Source organism: Strix uralensis, chromosome 1 (assembly GCF_047716275.1).
Source record: "Strix uralensis isolate ZFMK-TIS-50842 chromosome 1, bStrUra1, whole genome shotgun sequence".
In the NCBI taxonomy this organism is placed as follows: Eukaryota; Metazoa; Chordata; class Aves; order Strigiformes; family Strigidae; genus Strix; species Strix uralensis.
The window spans coordinates 127,065,535-127,084,324 of NC_133972.1; the positions used below are offsets into that span (position 1 = coordinate 127,065,535).

General features: G+C 40.8%; 1 protein-coding gene across 2 annotated transcripts in view; it reads right to left on the minus strand.

The window, feature by feature from the left end:
- Positions 1–18,790, minus strand: part of GAREM1 (GRB2 associated regulator of MAPK1 subtype 1) — a 104,601-nt gene that overhangs the window by 71,992 nt on the left and 13,819 nt on the right. For both annotated transcript variants that reach the window (XM_074880281.1, XM_074880272.1), the window contains exon 2: positions 8,751–8,891. In XM_074880281.1, the coding sequence (XP_074736382.1) occupies positions 8,751–8,891 (141 nt within the window). The remainder of the gene's footprint in view (positions 1–8,750; positions 8,892–18,790) is intronic.

The following is an 18,790-nucleotide window of genomic DNA, read 5'->3' on the forward strand; positions in this document are numbered from 1 at the left end:
GCTAACAGACTCTCTTTGAGCTTCTAACTACCCTTAAAGGTTTTTAACTGTATGGTTTTCTATGTGCCTGAACATCTACTTCAGTGCAGAAAAGGGTGAAGCAGTTTCACACTTAATTCATGCCTTGTTCAGTGCCTAGGAACAGGCAGCTCATCCCTACCCCAACCTTGCTGGCAGGAGCTTACCAACTGGGTAGGCTGTAGTGTTCATGAATCTCCTCCCTTTTAAATCCTCAAGCTATACCTCATGAAAGAGGAGAGCTGCTTCCTCTCGGGAACTCAGGAGCCACATTCCCAATTTCCTTGTAGCTAGTACTTAGGGCAGCCTCAAATGGTCGGAAATGTGGGATCAGACCAGAACCTTGAGTGCAGCCCTAAATACACCTCAAATTCCCAGTGGGGATCAGCCTTTTCCTCTCAGCTTCCTAGTGGTTAAGTTAGGTAGCTTTTAAGACCCTTCTCTCAAGCACTTAAGTCTTTCTAGCATGATGCAAACAAGCCCAGCACTCCCCTGTACCAGCCGAGAGCTAAGGCAAAGTAATTCAAGCAATGCCAAGCAAATCCTGTGTAATTTAGCCCATCTCCCAGTCTTCTGGGAACCAGTTTCCTGGCTGCTATTCTACCCTTCCCTCAACTGCAATCTTTCAAAAAGTCATCCTCCCCAGTTAATTTCTTTTGTACAAGCCTCTTGAGTTCTTTCCTAATTGATGCAACTCCAATCAGCTTCTTTGTTGCCCACAGAGATCTGAAACAAGCAAACAAACAAAAAAAACCAAACCACCTTATGGTGAATGCTTGTAAGGTCACATCTGAATTTCAGCAAGTTGCAAGTTTGCAGACTTAGAGTAACAACCAAGGACTGTGGAAGCCTGAGAGGAATGTGTGATACTTCAAATCATCAGTTGTAAAAGCTGCAAGTCTTCCCTCTCTCCTCCTACTCCCTTTCCCTTCTCACAAATAAAACACAGAAAGTTCAATGCTGATGCAAATCTTAGTTCTTTTTAAACACGGGTAAGATTATACTCATGCTGAAGTCAAAGTAGAGGAGAGCAAGACAGCTGCATCTAAAAGCATACGCCACTTTCCACCTAGTACCTCACTGAGATAATATTGAAAAATATCACTATCATCACAAGGTTTTGGCACCAACCAAATCCCATGAAATCAACCAAATTTTATAGTACAAACTAGTGTCTACAAACCACAAACTCTTATCCCAGCTTGGAAAGCAAGTGAGAAAATGCAGTTATTTTCTTTCCATGAACTTCTGGGATGTAATCAGACTCTTCCTCCATGACTTGGAATAATTCTACCCTGTGAACTAACCCTACTGTTCTCACTACATCAAAAAGCAGCAGCTTTTGAGAGCTGCAGACTCTACAGCAGTTTCAGACATTTCAGATGGGCCAGGCAGCAAAACTGGAAGGTGGATGGGAACTAAAACAGAGTTGAATGGGGTTTCACCAGAAGGCTAAATATAAACTTTGATATATCCAGCCACCAAACTAAACACCAAGCAAATTCTACAAATTCGGTAGGTGACTCCAGAAATCTCTCATAGACATGAGGTTGTATATATACAAAAGAGAGAAGCAGTCATTTCAGTCAGCTGATTTTCATTTATGAGGACGATAACTTTAAGGAAACTAGACACTGCAAAAAAATCTGGCTGACTCCAGAGAGATGAAGTTGAGAGTGAAAGATTCTCAGCAGTGCAACCTGATGAAGAATTGCACGCTGCCATTTCACTAGAAGCTAAATTTGAACCATCTCCCCACACTGAAAAGGTATTTCTGATCCATAGCTTGCATTCTGGGAAGCTGCTGGCGCACAATACTAGAAATCAAGTATCGTATACACTCAGACCAAACTCCTTGGGCTCAGGACAAACTGCTGAATCAAAAATCAAGTAATCAAGCAAGCAAACAAACAAAAAAAAAAAGGGAAGATGTATATATACATTCCTTAATAGTTATAAAAGCAAATGCAAAGTAGAAATGATTCTCCAATACAGGTGGTCAGACAAAAGGGGTATATTTCATTAAACTTAGGTAAAAAGCTGCTATTTCACCAGACAGGCTAATGGGGGGAGATGAAGGAACAGGAAAAACATGTGCACCCACAGGTGCAGAAGAAATAAGCAATTCTTGCCAGCAACTTCAGTGCATGCCTTTTGATTCTGTGATTTGATATTGCACTGTAGATTAATGGAGAGGCATTTGCCAAAATTTAAATAGGCACAGAAAAGTGGAATAACAAACAGATAGGCCCATGGGGAAGTCTGACAGCAGCTAAACTTGTTGAAGGTAATTCTCTGGGGAAAACACACCAAAAGAAAAGTTAAGAATATAGATATTTGCTGATGTATGGACAAACAGTTAATCCATTATTTCAGGGTGACAGGTTTGCAAAATCCAGGAATATGAAGACAGTTTCCAGGCCACAAAGCCACGTTTGCTTACAATAAGAAAAACTCAGTCTTTGGTGAGCAAAAAGGAGGTAGCAATTAAACTAAAAACAAAAAGGAGGTAGCAATTAAACTAAAAACAAGTAGATAAATATATTTTAACGCATAAACATTTCCCTGACAGAAAAGCATGGAATGATGCAATTACAAATGCTTCAGACATTACTGATCTCAGGCTTACAGCTGAAGAGGCACACACTGCTCACAAAAACAAGTGCCCTCTCACTCTGCAATACCCAGGCACTGCTCTACAATCAGACTTTTAAATGAATACCGAATAGACTTTCTTCTATTTGTTTATGGGGAGAAAAGAGTTGCAATTCTCAGGAAACTTCACACAGTCAAATATTCAGAGCTATAGAAATCATATTCCTCTTTTAAAAGCATGAAAACTATATGCTGGTGGCAATGCTTTTATTAGCAGTACCTGTAAAGAAAAGCTTTCAAACCTCCAACTGCTTTTCAGATCATACAACTTTTTTCAAGGAAAAAAAACAAAACAAAACTTGGATACTGAGGGATTAAACATGTGAGTTGGCTTTTTTCTTGGTCTTCTTCTGAGGACATACAGTCATTAATTGTCTACCAGCCCATAGACACATGGCAGCCTGTCTCTGTCAGAAGCACTGTGTTTAAGCCCTGCTCTCTAGAAGTTATATTCAGCTGTACGGCACAAAAGCCCCAGGAGAACTATGTGATAGTTGGGTGCCAGGTTAAGTTCAAAGCAAAACACAAATTAAAATGCAAAACACATTTCATATCAGGGAGTGGTGTACCTGTTGCCTGGAAAGGACTCACCTAACTAAGTTCCCTACTCCAGAGCAGTGTCCCTCCCTGTCTTAGATCTCACCCACCTCTTTGAACTTAAAAATTACACCATCAGAGTTGTACTGTTCCACTTACACAGAACAACAGGCGTAGCTCTCCCTGACACCACCCACTGTTCCCAGGGAGGCAAAGCCCCGGACAAAGGGCTCTTTGTCCAACACCACCTTCCTTGACAGCATGAAATTGCACTTGAGGGAGTGAAGAGTCTAAATTGAACATAAGACAAGGCAGCACCCCCTCTACACCCAAATTAACACAAGCTGGCAGCAGATACCATAAAGGTGTCAAACAAAGGACGTTTGCCAGTCTAATGTTTACTCTTCTCTCCAGGGCCATGAAGAGAGCTGCACAGTGTACTTACGGAAGACCCAACATACTATAAACATCTAAGACTGCTCGGTTTCACCAAAGCAAAAATCCAAGCTCTTCCAGATCTCGGATGTATCAGATTGAGGGTGGGTACTGAGCAACAGCAGCTGCTGTCACCATCTCAAGACAACTAGGAGATACCTAACTCACACCATACTTCAGTCCTTTCCTCCCTCAGTGACCAAAGTCTGACTATCCCAGAGCGTGCAGCAGGAGGCCTGTTGGGAGTGCAAAATTGTATCTTAGAGGCAGGCATGCCTTTGGACATGGGACACTTCTGCGGCTGCACGCTGCAGAATCTCAGGGAGCTCTTCTGCTTCACCACTACCAAGGCAAGTTCATTCTTGAGAAGACCTGCAGAGAGCATCTTCCTCCGTGTTAGAAGGACAAAGTGAGGAACAGGCCCATCAGGCACTGCTCCACGAATAACAAATCAAACCAGTAGAAACAGGTTTCAGTAGGACGTTCCTCGTACACCAGTTCTAACACCAGAGAAGGGACTTCTGACTCATTCCCACCCAGCACCCCACCTGGGGAAGGTTCACATGACAAGGTTTTATATTTCCTTATTTAAAAGACATTAAGAAAGCTATCAGCACACTTACGTAAGCAACTGGACAGGGCACCAGCAATTACTCTGTATTAGCAATTGCACACCTTCACTACATGGTGGGGACGTGTGAGTTCACAGGAAGAGTATTTCCAACGCCCCGGATGTGTTACAGTGTGGCACACCCTGGAATAGGGTGTTACTTTCTAATGTCTTCATAAAAGTTTCTGCTTTATTAGTTGCCTCCTATGAGCATCCAGATGGCATCAGTGACATAAGTATTCCCTCCAAACCCTGGGCAAAGCTGAGTAGAAGCTTAAAGAATAAGAAGAGGTAAGGGCTGGGTTTTTTCTGGTTTTTTGGGGTTTTTTTTTGTTGTTGTTGTTGTTTTTTTTTTTTAAACATCATCTCAAAGGAGCAACTTTGCTCTCAGAATGGAAAAAAACCCTCAAATGGACAGGAGAGCAAATGAATCATCAGTTGCAACAACAGAGATAAGGCCCTGAAAAACAACAGTAAAGATCCTGTTATAATTTGATTAAAAGTGGGAGTGAGTATTTGGGGCAAAATAACCTAGAAGCTGTCAACCCATCCAAAAGTACTTTTTCTTTCATTGCATACACTCACCAATACTACCACAGCCTCTGAAAGAAAAGACTATGCTGTGTACATGGGGGTACTCACACACACGTGGGTCACTCCACAGCCTTCTGTGCCACTTTTCCTGTACAGCAAGTTTAAGCAACCACATCCAACTCCACCAACTCTCAAATCAGTAGTTTGCACACGTAAGGAATTGTGGTTGCATAGCACAGGCATTTACAACAGACTGAACCTGGGCCATTTAGAGTCAGAGCAGAAGACCTCTGCAACTTGAGCTGACAAATCCTCAAAAACACTTTTGATAGTTTTGAGCTATATAGCCCTGGAAGGTAACACAAGAAGGGTCAGACAACACCCGACAGCCACAGTATCCAAACACCGAGACAATGTTTTCAAAGCCTTTCAGTTAACACAGAATACATTTGAGACGCAGTCATCAGCACTGTGGGACACACCTTTCCATGCAGGTACCTCTGCAGAGGAATGAGGAGCCTTCCTCTTGATGAGCAGCAGCATAGTGAAGTCTAATTCTACAAGATACCCTGTATCTTCCCAATTCAGATCACAAAACACAGTTTTCCAGAGTCTACTAAGGGATACATTTATCAGGACAAACATTACAGTGCTGCCTAAGCCAAAACTAGCAGTAACATTTGACACCAGCTGGAGGGTATGGAAGATACCCACTCGCTTTTAGAGTAGAAATTTAGTATTAAGGATATTATAGTGCCAGGAACAATATAAAAGGAGTTCAGACAAAGTTGGTAAGACCTTCCTTTAAGTATCAGGTGTGAATTGAGTACCTGAGGAAAGAAAGGGACACCAAAGCAATGCCCATCTGTTGTGATGGTTTACCTTAGGTTCTTGTGCAGTCCACTCATGCCAAGACACAGCACTATCAGGATAGTAATTTTGATCTGTTCTCCATTCTATATGCACATGAAGACCTCTTTTGTTTTAGAAGCCAGAAACACATTAGCCATTTGGTTTTAATTATATGAAAATTGAACTCGCTGCTACATTAACTTTAACTTTAAAGAGAAGCAGACTGGAAAGAGTATTCAGGAGGGAATGGTTAGACTAACAGCTGTCATATATGACTGTTCTTTGACAGCAACAGCAAAAATTAACCATGTCAGCCATCCCCACAGAAACAACCAGGGTAGCAGTTTCCCAGTAGGGAAAGGACCATCAGCAGGACTGCAGAACTCAGGTTCCGTTAATGAGATTTCACTTAAATGTAAAACACAGCATTTTCCTTCTTTAATAAGGCTTTATCGTATTTAGGCTTAATAAGTGTATCAAAATCTGAATTAGCAAGTAGCAAAATAAGATTTACTTTATACTTTTATATATATATGAGAGTGATGACTTTGTGGTACTTAAGCCCATAATCTCAGGAGAGTAACATCAGTTTCAACTTCCCTTCCTGCTCAACTGTTGCAACCAAATCATCTTGCAATTTGCTATGTTAAAATTCTGCTAGGGGTTTAAGAAAAAAAAAAAAAGTCATTAAAACGAACTTTTACGTTCCATCTCTAATGGTCATTCTGGTAGGCATTACATCTTGCTTGACAGAAGTTTAAAGTTAAAGCATGCAAAAAGTCAGTCCTATAATCCAAAATTTATACAGTAATACAAACATTTGCCTATGAGGACATAAAAATCCCTCCTCTAAAACCAAAACCTAATGGCTGAGCCCCATATAAACATTCTGCCAACTGTTTTAGTTGTGCTTTCTGCAAAGATGGAAAGCTCTCGCATGCAAACAGAGGGCTGTGCCAGCCAGCTCAGACAGCAATCGCAACATGACCACACTACCTTTTGGTAGCAGCATGTCCTCCCCAGAAAGGTACTGGAGCGCTCCCACCTCCCAGCCTTCCCAGAGCTCGCTGCAGAGCAGACACCCCAGCTAGCTCCAGAGCAAGCAGCATAACTGTGTCAGGCCAGTACCCAGCCCAGCAAGTCTTCTTAGGCAGCTACATTAAACTTGCCTCTTTAGTGCCGGGTTCTGGATCCCAAAAGCAGTAAATGGCAAGGCACTGCACAATGCAGCACTGAAAGCATGCTCAGTGTTAGCTTATAGATCTCTGTACGGTACTCTACAGCAACATAAATTAATCTTTAGGGTATGAAAGAGGTCTCTAAATGCATTTAGATGTTAGCACCCAAGCACCAGACTGCAGTGCTTTGCTAACTAAACCTTCATGTGCTTAGACTCATCTCTCCTTTCTTGTAGGCAAGCCCATCAGACATGCTATGGTACTGCAAGTTAGCACTGACCATTTTTGTGAAGTTCCTTTGACAGCATCGGAGCCCATCACACATTCAGTAAGTGCCCTCGCTACATGGCAGTTTCTGAACTTTCATATATTTTCATCCCACTAATGAGGGGTTTATGGCACAGAACCTTCTGGAGATTGTTTGACAGCAAAACGTATTCTGCCAACTAAATGCACTCTTTTCCTGCATTAACACAAACCAGGAAGAAAAGCACATTGATATCTTTGCAGTATCTTAGGGGACAGATTTTGATTTTTCTGGTATCTATGTAAATTTAAGCTATGAATGAATGGAAGTATGAAGAGTCAGGAAACCGTGCTTAGCAGATCTTTGTTAATTTCTTTAAAAATTAAGAACCAAGCTTTAGTAAATCCCTTAAAATCCAATTTTCTTTCATGCCAATAACCATTTTATTTTCTGTTTTCCTTCTTCCAGGAATCACAGTGAGGATTGAAATATGGCATTCAGTTTGAAGGAAGTGAAGTGTTTATCTGGCCACAGCACTGAAGCTTATCCAGCCAGGAGGTGTAAAAAAAAAAAAAAAAAAAGAAAAAAAAAATCGACATTACTAAGCACAGACACTAGAAACTGTTTATACTAAGAAAGTTAAATTCAGAGTTTTAAAGCCACTTATGAAACTATACGCCATCAGATCAAAGCTTTCAAACATCTCTTGAAAAAACTAACCTTCTAGAAGTGAAGTCCAAGGAGAAACAGTATGTAAGAAGGCAACTAGTGTAAGTTTCATCACTGAAACAGGCTGCACCACTGCAGTTGCAGCACTGGTGTGACTGAAATAAAACATTTCAACCAGCTCTTGTACAACTCAGCACACCCTCACTGCACCAACATTTTAAAGGAGACCGTAAGACAGACGAGTAGATTACTCAGTTGACAACTGGGTATACAGAAGATCAAGTAAAACACTAAGCCCACACCTTTGCTTTGTAGCCATGGCTCTTTTAGTTCACACTTTCCAGTTTTTTGAATTTTTTTATCTACCGCAGTAAAATAAGCACTTCCCACTCATATAGTATTGTTCTATTCAGCTTGTGAATAAGGACATTAAGCAGTAGGAAACACTATTAAAAATAATTTCCTAGGGAAGTAAAAAGAATTTGAAATCGTAAAATAAATACAGATTAGTTGCATCATATCTACTTGGAACAACAGTATTACTGCATCATCCAAAAAGGCAGACAGCAACAAGGAACTACTGAGGAACATTAGGCTAAAACTTCAGTATTATTATGAAGGGTCCCTGGCTTTCAACATGAAATTAAAGAAATCCCCTCCAGCTTGAGTATGCAATGAAACATAAAACCCATTCCATCTTTGACCGAACATTTTGGGGCATTTTCAAACCTTCACACTTTTGTCACCACATTCAGAGATGAAAAGCACTGGCAATTCATTACATTCAAATTGAAACCAATTATTCTGTGTAGGTATGTGTTCTGTCAATGTGCTGCCCAATGAAATACATCTATTTATAGCCCTAGGAGTATCTCTTGCACTCTGTAACTTTATTAAAAAGTTAAGTCATAAACACCGGTATCAGAGGCTTCACTCTGTCAAATAAAGTAATTAGTGTAAGTGGTAGGCAATGCATTCTCTTTGAATTGGTACTTCAGGTCAACAATAGTTTTACCTGCATAATGTACAGGGATTTCTATCTTTGGCCCTATGACGTAGTGACCCTCCTCCAGACTGTGAGCTGTAATTGTTGTCCACTGCCGACATGAATGAATCAGAAGATAATCGCTCTCCCGAAGGCCTTCTACAGTTTCTCCTGCAAAACAGATGTAGGGATTTTTTTTAAAAAAAGTCACACTTATTGCATGAAGAATTAGGAAAACTTCAAAACAATCATTTTGTTGTTATTGCTGTTTATTTAAAAATCCAATTAAGTAAATTTCAATTCTACACAGTATACATTTTTGCAGCTAAGCACTTTACCTTACAGAAAACAAACACAAAGCAAAACAACTCAGTGCATGAATACAATACCACAGAGATGTAATCCAGATTACACAGCAGTGGCTCTGGGGCACCTTTTTCAGCTTTCTGCATAAACAGACCTTTCATATCTCTCTTTATGTTTGCCTATCTCACCTAGTATGAATACTTGGGAGCTCTTTTAATTTTTAAGAAAAAAAAAGTATATTCGCAGATGTTGAAAGATCAGCATCACACTACCCTACAGCCACCTGAAGCCAAATCTTGTTCATCACCATGAAGTAACTGGGTATCACACTTGCAGATACAGAGATTTCAGCTTTGTCATTCTATCCCTTTGCAAGTCACTGCTTAACTAGCCATTTCTGTCTGTAAACTTAATCCTGTCACTTACTGGTGAGAAAAAAAATTTAAAAAAATAAACAAACACCTCTCTCAGAGATAAATTCACCAAGAAGCCCCACCAGATAATGTCCAGCTCATCTCTGTAATGCCCTCTCTTGTAGTCTTCTGCTCTGGTGTTTGTCAAATCCATCCCAAACACAGCCAGAGATCCAGCTCTCCTTTCTTTGCCTGTCCCTACCAAATCCTCTGCATTTCTGCCAAGTACTCTCCCCTCCTCCACCAGTTGCAGTGCCCAATGAGGAAAGAGTGCTTTGCCTGGCAATTATGAGAGCCACATTAAATAGACTACTCCAAGTGCCAGCTATACATCTCAAGCATGATATACAAACAAAATTTCATAGAGCAGGGCACATCATGGCAGACTGCTCTTACATACCTGCAGTCTTGCTCAGTACGCTTCTGCATTAAACACACAGAAAACAGCCTTTCTCAAGGTGTCTTTAAAGCAGCCACATGAACTTTCAGGAACACTTAGTAGACACTAAACATGGGCCAAGAATAATGAAGCTTTAAATTTCATTTTCCTTCTCTCCCACCAGCCTTCTGCAGTTACAGCCAAAAATAAAGCAAGTAGTTTAGCCCTGGAATCAAGTCTGGACAAAACCCATCCCCTTCAGCTACTACAACAAACTGCACTTTCTCTTCACTGCCTCTGATATTCTTAAAAGTCAGTGGAAGAATGAAACTTTCAGCCTGGGGCAGCGGACATTTCCCCTGTTCAATCTCTGTAGAGGAGAGATACTTCCCATTGAGTTTTTGCCCACACCAGGCAATCTTTTCTACCGTAGGCAGCGGCTACTACACACCCCACTCCTGCCTGATTTCATGCTCCCATTCTATCAGAAAGCACCCTCCTACACGATTCAAAATGCAGCAACTGGTGTGTGTGAGAATTGTTAGATTTTAAATCAGAAGAGACCATTACAACCATCTGCTCCGACACTCTCCAACCACAGGATTCTGCCTGTTCCCTCCAGAAACTTGGATTTGGCTAAACAAGGAAGAGACCCTTGCCAATCTGCAGAGCCCAAGTGATGGACTTCCCTGGGTCCCATGCTGTCCCATGGCCTGTCAAACCTTAAAAAAAGTTCCTGTTTTGCATATTTGGGGCTTTTACTTGTAACAGATAAACTGCTGTTGTGGGGGTGTGGAGGGGGAACAAAAAAAAAAATAATAAAGAGGTATACAGAGCTCCTTAGTACCAGTTATTCTTGCTCCTATGAAGGTATCATATCCAGGTTTCCTTCTTTTTCACAACACAGAAAGTAGCTACCAGGTAAGCAGAACATTTCAAGATCTGGTTTCCAAGTGCTCCTTGGCCCATGTCCCATGGCAGTGCAGCCAGGCAGATGGGCTGCTTAACACCAATTCCTGTTCCCTGGGAAACACCACCAGTCTACCCACAGTGTGCTGGGAGAAGGGACCTCAGAAAGCCTAGGAAAGAGTGGCAAAACTGCCATGCAGCACCAGAGAACTCTTTGGTCCCATCCACATCTTGAAGGAAATTCAGATATATTTGCTAGAGGAGTCATGCACCCACTAAATTTTACCAAACCATCTGACCTTGAGCATCTCCTGTTTTCCGCTCACAGGGAAACACCTAATACGTATAAAAATTACCTTCAGCTTGCTGCAACAGAGGTTTACAATTTTTGGGGAAAAACAATAATAATAATAATATATGGCATTATTTGAAACTCATGTTTCAGTTCAGAGAGTCACACTCATGCTTTCTATAATCCATGGCAACAAGTAATTATTCCATCCTACAACAAAATAAAACCAATGACACCTAAAGGAAGAACTAGTATTTTACTACTTTCACTGACAGTGCTAAACAAATTTTGAAGAAAATACAAAGCATCTCTGGTATGCTTTTTCTCTGCCTTACAATCTGTAGGTATGATTTCAGAACATTACCTAAAGGAAGGCTGGATTCTACATGCAGGATTGAAGGGAAATAATTACAGTATGGGTCACCCTCAAAGAGTCTGAGAAAGATATTCTCAGGAAAATAGAGACACCCATTATAAAAAGGTGCTTCCAGCCACGGCTCACATGCCACGATCTGTTTAAGTGGTTACTCCACTAAAACTGGGTGGGACAGGTGAGTGTAAGAAGAGATTACTCAGGCAGGCCCAAGAGTGGCTACGTAATTAAGTCTGCAGCTGGAAGTAGCTGTATTTTTTAAACAGAACCTTGGAAACCACAATTCTTGTTACACCAATTATTTACTCCAACTGACTACATTGGAAACAAATTTCGTGCTTTGCCACGGGAGATTGAGCCGAGGAGAGAAGGTAGAGCGGATGCAATTGGGAGTTCACGGTCCCTCCAGCTCCCTCACAACAGCCGGGTCTGTCCTTACCAAGCCCTGGTCTTTCCTAACCGTTGGCAAGCTGGGTTCCTGGGGTTGCTTTATAGGAAGAGGCTCCTTGTCACTAAAGAGATTAATGGACTCGTAAAAACACCTGGCTAATGATGGCTTCCATGCTATGGGAGGAAATACAATGAAGACTCAAACGTGACTGAAGACAACAGAACATGGTGATACATACTCTCTTCTTTCTTCCACTTTCTCCTAGTCTGTCTACCCCTGTAAGACTTGCTCACTCTCTTTAAAGTGGTTTCCTCCTGGAGAGGAGGATCTTTCAGGCAGGAGACACCTCTGACCCTAGCTACACAACTCAGCTCCCACCCCAACCACAGCCCAGACTTAGCCCTTTACACTTTTCTCAGCCACACATTGCAAAACAGCCACACATATCCAATCTGATTTTTTTCCTTGCCTCAGTAACACAAGTTATGCAAGCCTTTCATTAATCACATTTTAACTATGTGGGAGAGAACTCAGCAGTCCTCACATCTACCAACTATGCAACTTGGTTCTCACCTATTCAACATACTCCTACGCTGCTGCTTACACAAAAATCAGACGCCATGAGAAAACAGAGAACACAGGCCACTCATCTTTAGTAACAGTTTTGTCTCTTATGATCAAATATGGATTAGCTCTATCTTCTCACCCTCTCCTCCCCACCCCACATGCCTGCAATATAATTAAACCACTACAAAGAATCTACAGGCAAACACTTGTGTTGGCTTTTCTCCCCCAAATAAAAGTCAGAGAAGCAATGAACTATCACATGCAATTCCCCACCCTTCCCCAAGTTGCCTACCTCTTTCCAAAATATGAGTCAAGTTTATTCATAATAATGCCCAAGACTAAGAAACCCATGATTTGCTAACAGCGCCTAAACCCTAAATAAAGCGTCAACACCCATCCTTGCCTGACAATAAAAGCCTCACACCTCTGAACTGAAAACTTAGCTGGTATGTTCCTACACAAACTGTCCTCCTATAAGCACTCTGACCACAACCAGTATTTGGGCTACTTCATCATGCATCACCAAAGCAGCACTGCAACAGCTATTCATGTGTTCATTGCAAATAAGATGTATTACCATTTTTTAATTACATAATTCATTTCCATACAATCCCTAAAAACTACAAATACTGCAGAGCCCACTCTTGTTGAAGAGCAATTGCAGAGGGAACACTGACCATGAAAGGAAAACCGTTCACATGTTGATACAGTTTAAAAAAAAATAGGTAATTGCTTAACCAAGAGTTGCATGTTTATTAAATACCACCTACATTAAATGCCAATACTTCTTTAATAATTCTTTCCAGCTCCAAAACTGGATCATCCACATTTGGCAAATCTTGGCTCTGTCACTGTAAACACTCCAGTTTCAAATTAACAGTTAACAACTGTAACAAGACTGGGAGCAGGATACCTCGATCTGCAAGTTCAGAGATGAATTTCTGTTTTCACTTGCAGTTTTTAAGAACCAGGTGAGAAGACAGAGGTTGGCTGCATGCAGGGACCAAGTTTATATATGGCAATGCTGCAACACAGACGGAAGTTCATTTCTTTTGAAGCAAGCACTGACCTCCCTGCAGGTTGTTGCCACCACTTACATTCTAGAGACACACACTTTTATTTAGTTTAGTCTTTCACAATTACCAGATGTCTGGGGTAAAATCTCAGGAGAAGAACTGAAGACCACTCCAGTTTTGAAGGGTCTGAGGACTCCCACCTTCTCTTCGCTTCCTTCCGGATCAACAATTAAAGCTTGGCCCACTACAGTCCATGAAAAAAAATTCACGCAGGTTCCACATATTCTGGTTTGCCAAAGACAGCAATGACTTTTCAACAGGAAGCACTAAAGAAAAATCATGAAAGAAATGAAGTAAAAAAGCCACGAACTTTTAAGGTTCTCCTCCTAGAATTGAGGAACTAACATTCAAGTCACTGCAAAATGTGCAGACCAACATGACTCATTCACTCACAGAAACTACACTGCTAAAAATAAGCAGTGATCTACAGGAATATAAACTCTTTATAATGCCACACACTTTGTCATCTTGGCTAAGAGTTTGCATCACTGCCTTAAAGCATAAGCTTTGCGTCTGGAGACATTAAAATAGTAGGTAACAGGCAATTCAGAGAAAGAGAAGTCGCATGCAAGGTTCCAGCAACGTAACAGTTACCATGTACACACGCCAGATGAACTAGATACCATCTCCTTCTGCCAGGAAGATGGTTACGGAGACATTCCTCTCATCTCATTCATCACAGAAGACTGTAAAGTGAGCTTAATGCTGTCCCTTGCACATCAGTTCAAGCATGCAGAATTTGCTCTTCCTGGAACAAAAAGGCTTACAGAAAAGAGCTAGGAGCTCACAAAAAAATTAAGATAGCTTTTGTGAAATAGTTGGTGAAGAAGATGCCTGCAAAACCCCAGGGAAAACTCATCAAGACTTTGGGCCATGTGTTTTCATTAAGCCTGAACACCATCTGCATGCAAGGTAACAGATGCTGTACAATTAAGTGCATCACCCAGCCTGCCTTGGTCAGTTAAGTAGGTGGTGAGTTTAATTATTCCATCTAATGTTCCACAATTGCATAACATATCATTACATAGGAAGATCTTAGCAACATTAAAAATCATTTCAGTGGGTGCTCAGCCAGGTACCTACAAAACCACATGAATTAATAACTTCAACTTTATCCCCACTCGAGCTTGCACTAACATTAGCTAGGATTGAAGGGTTAATTTGTGGAACAGCGAAAAAGAAGTGGCTGTCTGATCAGGTGAGCAATTCTTCTGTGAAATAACTATGAAGAACTGTCAGCATGTGGCTAGTGTTACAATGAAGACTAGCAACCAAGGTTTATTTTGCAACAACTGGAAGCAAAGAGAAAGCAGAACGATTAGAAGCCGGAAAAAAGAAAGAAATGAGGTTCTTATTTATTTATCATGCTATCATTGCACTAAGGAGCCTTACTTACACAGTATCTGCTTCACTGGGCATGCAGCTTCACTGGACCTTCCCTGGCTGAGGACCAAACAAGCCATGCATTAAGATATACCTTAACATTATCTTACCACATCATGAAAAACAAAGCAAAGCCTCAGCCAGTATGAAATGAAGTTACAATCTATTGTTAAAAACAGAAAAAAAAAAAAAAGGACAAAAAAAGACAGCATTATGGACTTCATGGCTCTGTGCAAAGAGATGTTTCAGGTCAGAGGGAGGTCACAGTGCTAGCACAAATATAAATGCCAGCGCTGCTTTTCCACTCCAAAAGAAGGAATCTACAACACCATACACCAGTCAACTAATAAAAGCTCTCTTGTCTTTGGAAAGGCAAACTTGTGCTTCTGCAAACATTTGCTAGTGACATAGTTCCCACACAGATAACACCTTAAGATGAATTCAATTTCTTTTCATCTCATTGGAAGATTCACAGCAGCTAAAAGCTGAAGCCAAGGCCTCCTGTCAGCACAAAGCTCAGAGGTCCCCCAGATAAAAGTGGGGAGCCCAGGGCCTCCCACTGATGAGACAGCATATCTGAAGAGACCACGCACAGGTCAAGCACTCAGCTGTGCACAACAAGCACCTACTAACTGCGGACACTGCACACACCAACTTCAGCCTCCTTGGCGGTGAGGGTCTGTCGGCATCACAGGTACCTGCAGCCTTTCCAAAATAGGCTTTGTGGTATCACCAGGTGTTAAAACCAGGCTGGGTACCACAGCATCCTTTTGCCTTTTCAAAAAAAAAAAAAAAAAAAAAAAAAAAATCATTAACTCGGGGCCATTCTCATCTGGGGGTCTGTGTTTCCCTTCACTGGTGGACTCATCCTTTACACAATCTTCAAACAGTTCCCAACACTTTGGTTCTTGTTCAGCCAGCTGGTTGTTTGGGCTTCTGATCTCTTGAAATACAAAACAACAAAAAACAAGGCCTAACCGCCCACAAAAAAACAGCAGACAGGAACTCCTTGTTCCATACAAAACAAGTAAGCCAAAAAAGATCAAGGTGTATGTCAGGCTGCATCACAAACATTTTTCACTGTTAACTTCTATTTGGTCTCATTTGACGCAGGGACACACAGAAGCATTGCTAGCGATCAAGAAGCGCTGCACTGAATATGCTGCTTTTATGTTAGTAAGAGTACAAGTTCTTTGAGAAACATATACAAAAAAACCCCAAATTGTTAGCATGAGCAATAGGCTACTGGAAGAGAACTCCAAGTAGTCAATTTTCCAGTATCTTTGAGGCTTAGCATCTATTTTTATTGGAGTCTGAATTCAAAGAGCAGCATGAATTCTTTCACTTAGGGGACAAGACTGTGCTCCTAAATAACCCTCTCTGGTTTTAATACATGCAATGGAGGAGAAGCAAAAGAAATGAGTATGTGACAACTAAGCAGAAGATGAACCTACTATATTCTACTTTTTAATCAAATACCTGCTGTGCTGTCATACATGACCATCTGAAAACAGCTGTCAGAGGGAGGAAAGAAACAAGTGAGCAAATGCCCTTTTCCCCTTAGAAGCACAGATTTATCTAAAGTCATTGAGTGGTTTTGCTGTTTCAGGCAGACTGAAACTGCAACAGGGCAGAGGACAGCTTCCATCCGACTTCCCATCTACCACAATGCTATCAACATACAATCCTTCACCTTCACAACTCACTTGTATTACCACAGCAACACCTCGCTGTCAGAACAGATGTCTCTTCTGCTACAGATCATTTCACTAATACTTACAAGTTTTCTTCTTTTATACTGCTGAGTTTGGAATTAACATTTTGGGGGAAGAAACACAAAGTTCTTGTGAAGCCTGAATATTCAGATTAGGACATTTAATTTTATTTTATTATTATTTAGCAGGTCATGCAACCTTATGACAAATAACTTCTATCTGAACTCTGAGGGAAGGAGGAAGTCAAACCTTTTGTTTTCTGCATGCTGCATCATACTCCAGAGTATCTGTTGAGTATTTTTCTATGGAGACATACCTCAATGAATGTCAAAGAATAATAAATATTACATTAGGGTGGTTTGCTTGCTTAAGATTTGGCATTACGCTTGGCTACCGAGTCAAATCTCAATGAGCTGTTCAGCCTGCCAGTGCTATTTCTTCCACAAAAATAAAACTTGCACTGGCTTATGATCTAGGTCAGAGGAAAAAGTTAATTAGGAGGAGAACATCATCTGAATTTTCCAGTTTGAAGTAGTAATGAGAATTTGTATGGAAAAAATTCACATCCTTGTAATGTTCCTTAACAAAGGAAAAGAAAACCCCAGAAATATTTTATTACATAAAGAGCCCCACTTGTAGTAACATTAACGAACACTGGATCTATATATAAGGAGTGAACATTTTACGGGTTTTTTTGTCACTATGACTGAACAGCTGCTTGGAAGAGTTACTCTTGCATAAAATGCCTAATGGGAGAGAAGTAAAAAGAGCATATAATTGTAGAAAACACTACTACTACAGAAGAAAAACCTGCTTTGAAAGTCTCTCCATGTTATCAGTCTCACTATGTCATTCCATACAGACAAAAAAAAGGCTGTTTTAAAAAAATAATTATCTAGCTGATCAAACTTCCTTGTTTAAAGAAAAGCAAAACAACTTGCATGGGGGTGTATCATGAAAAGTCTAAATACAGACTGCCAGTGAGTTAAAAGGGTAAATATTGTAATTTCTAGGAGCAAATATTGTAGATGAAAAAAAACACCAAACCAAAACAAACCCAACCCACGTTAAAATTTAAACATCTCAGGGCTATAAAATGTAGTGTACTAAATTTTTAATTTAAAGTGGGCAGATTCCGTAGGAAAGCCTGACACTGGTCTCATCTGACTGTCTGTCTGACCATAGTGGAAAAGATGAAAGCAGAGGGCTCTGTCCCCAGCTACACAACCTTTTGAGCTTGCAACAAAAAGGTCTGCAATAAAAATTGCAGTTATATCTAGGACTACTGCTAACCAACTTCACTTTTCAGTTTCCCTTCTTCCTTCTCAAACAATTTCCTGAGTAGTTTTAAATATGTGCTTCTGTTTAATTGTTCCATTTCTGCAGCACATTCATTTGTGCTGGTTCGTATTATCTGGATCACCCAGTATTTCTGTCATGATTCAAACTGCAATCAAACACCCCTCTCTCCAAAGAAACCCAAAGTGATATTGACTTGACCTTCCATCAAGCACATAGACTCCACATCTTTCACTGGATGAAAGGCTTCCCCTGACAGCATAAGGATTCATACTCATTTTGATTTTAAAATGACTTATATTCTTCCTTCCTTTGTAAAAAGCAAGAAAAGGGAAAAAAGTCACAACTAAAGCAGGGAAGATCAGGCAAGATTACTTGAAAAATCTTGTGTGCTGGCTCTCAAATTAAGATTCAATCAGCTGGTCTTCAGAGTTGTTTTTTACATTACAAAAGCTAGAAAGCACTTTTTTTTTTTTTTTAAGTAAATATTTTTATTTGAGCCACAGGAGAGCCCAGGCATTGAAGTCAGCTCAGGTTGTGGCATACAAACTTACCAAGAGTTTCATACCACCTCTTTGGTACTTCTCTGCGGAGACCATGTAGGAAATACCCAGGAGAATCAGCCAACCCCATTCAGCTCAGACTGAGACACTCAGCTGCCTGAAACTGTTTGTCTGCAGCAAGGTCTGTTACCAGCATTTACACTGGTCTCAACCTTGGATGGTGGAGGGAGAGACACTGAATCTTCTTGCAGCTTCAGGAAGAGCTGGGCAAAATGCATCTACCCAAGAGATAGTTTGTCCGAGATTAAGCCACTGTACATCTTTTTCCTTGGACGAAACAATTGTTGTTGGCTATGGTTGGCCACGCTGCAAAAATTTTCAGTCGTTTCTGAACAACAGGGCATCCAGTTTGCTTCAGTGACCCTACCTGCTTCGCAAGGAAGAGGCAAGGACAGCATCACCCT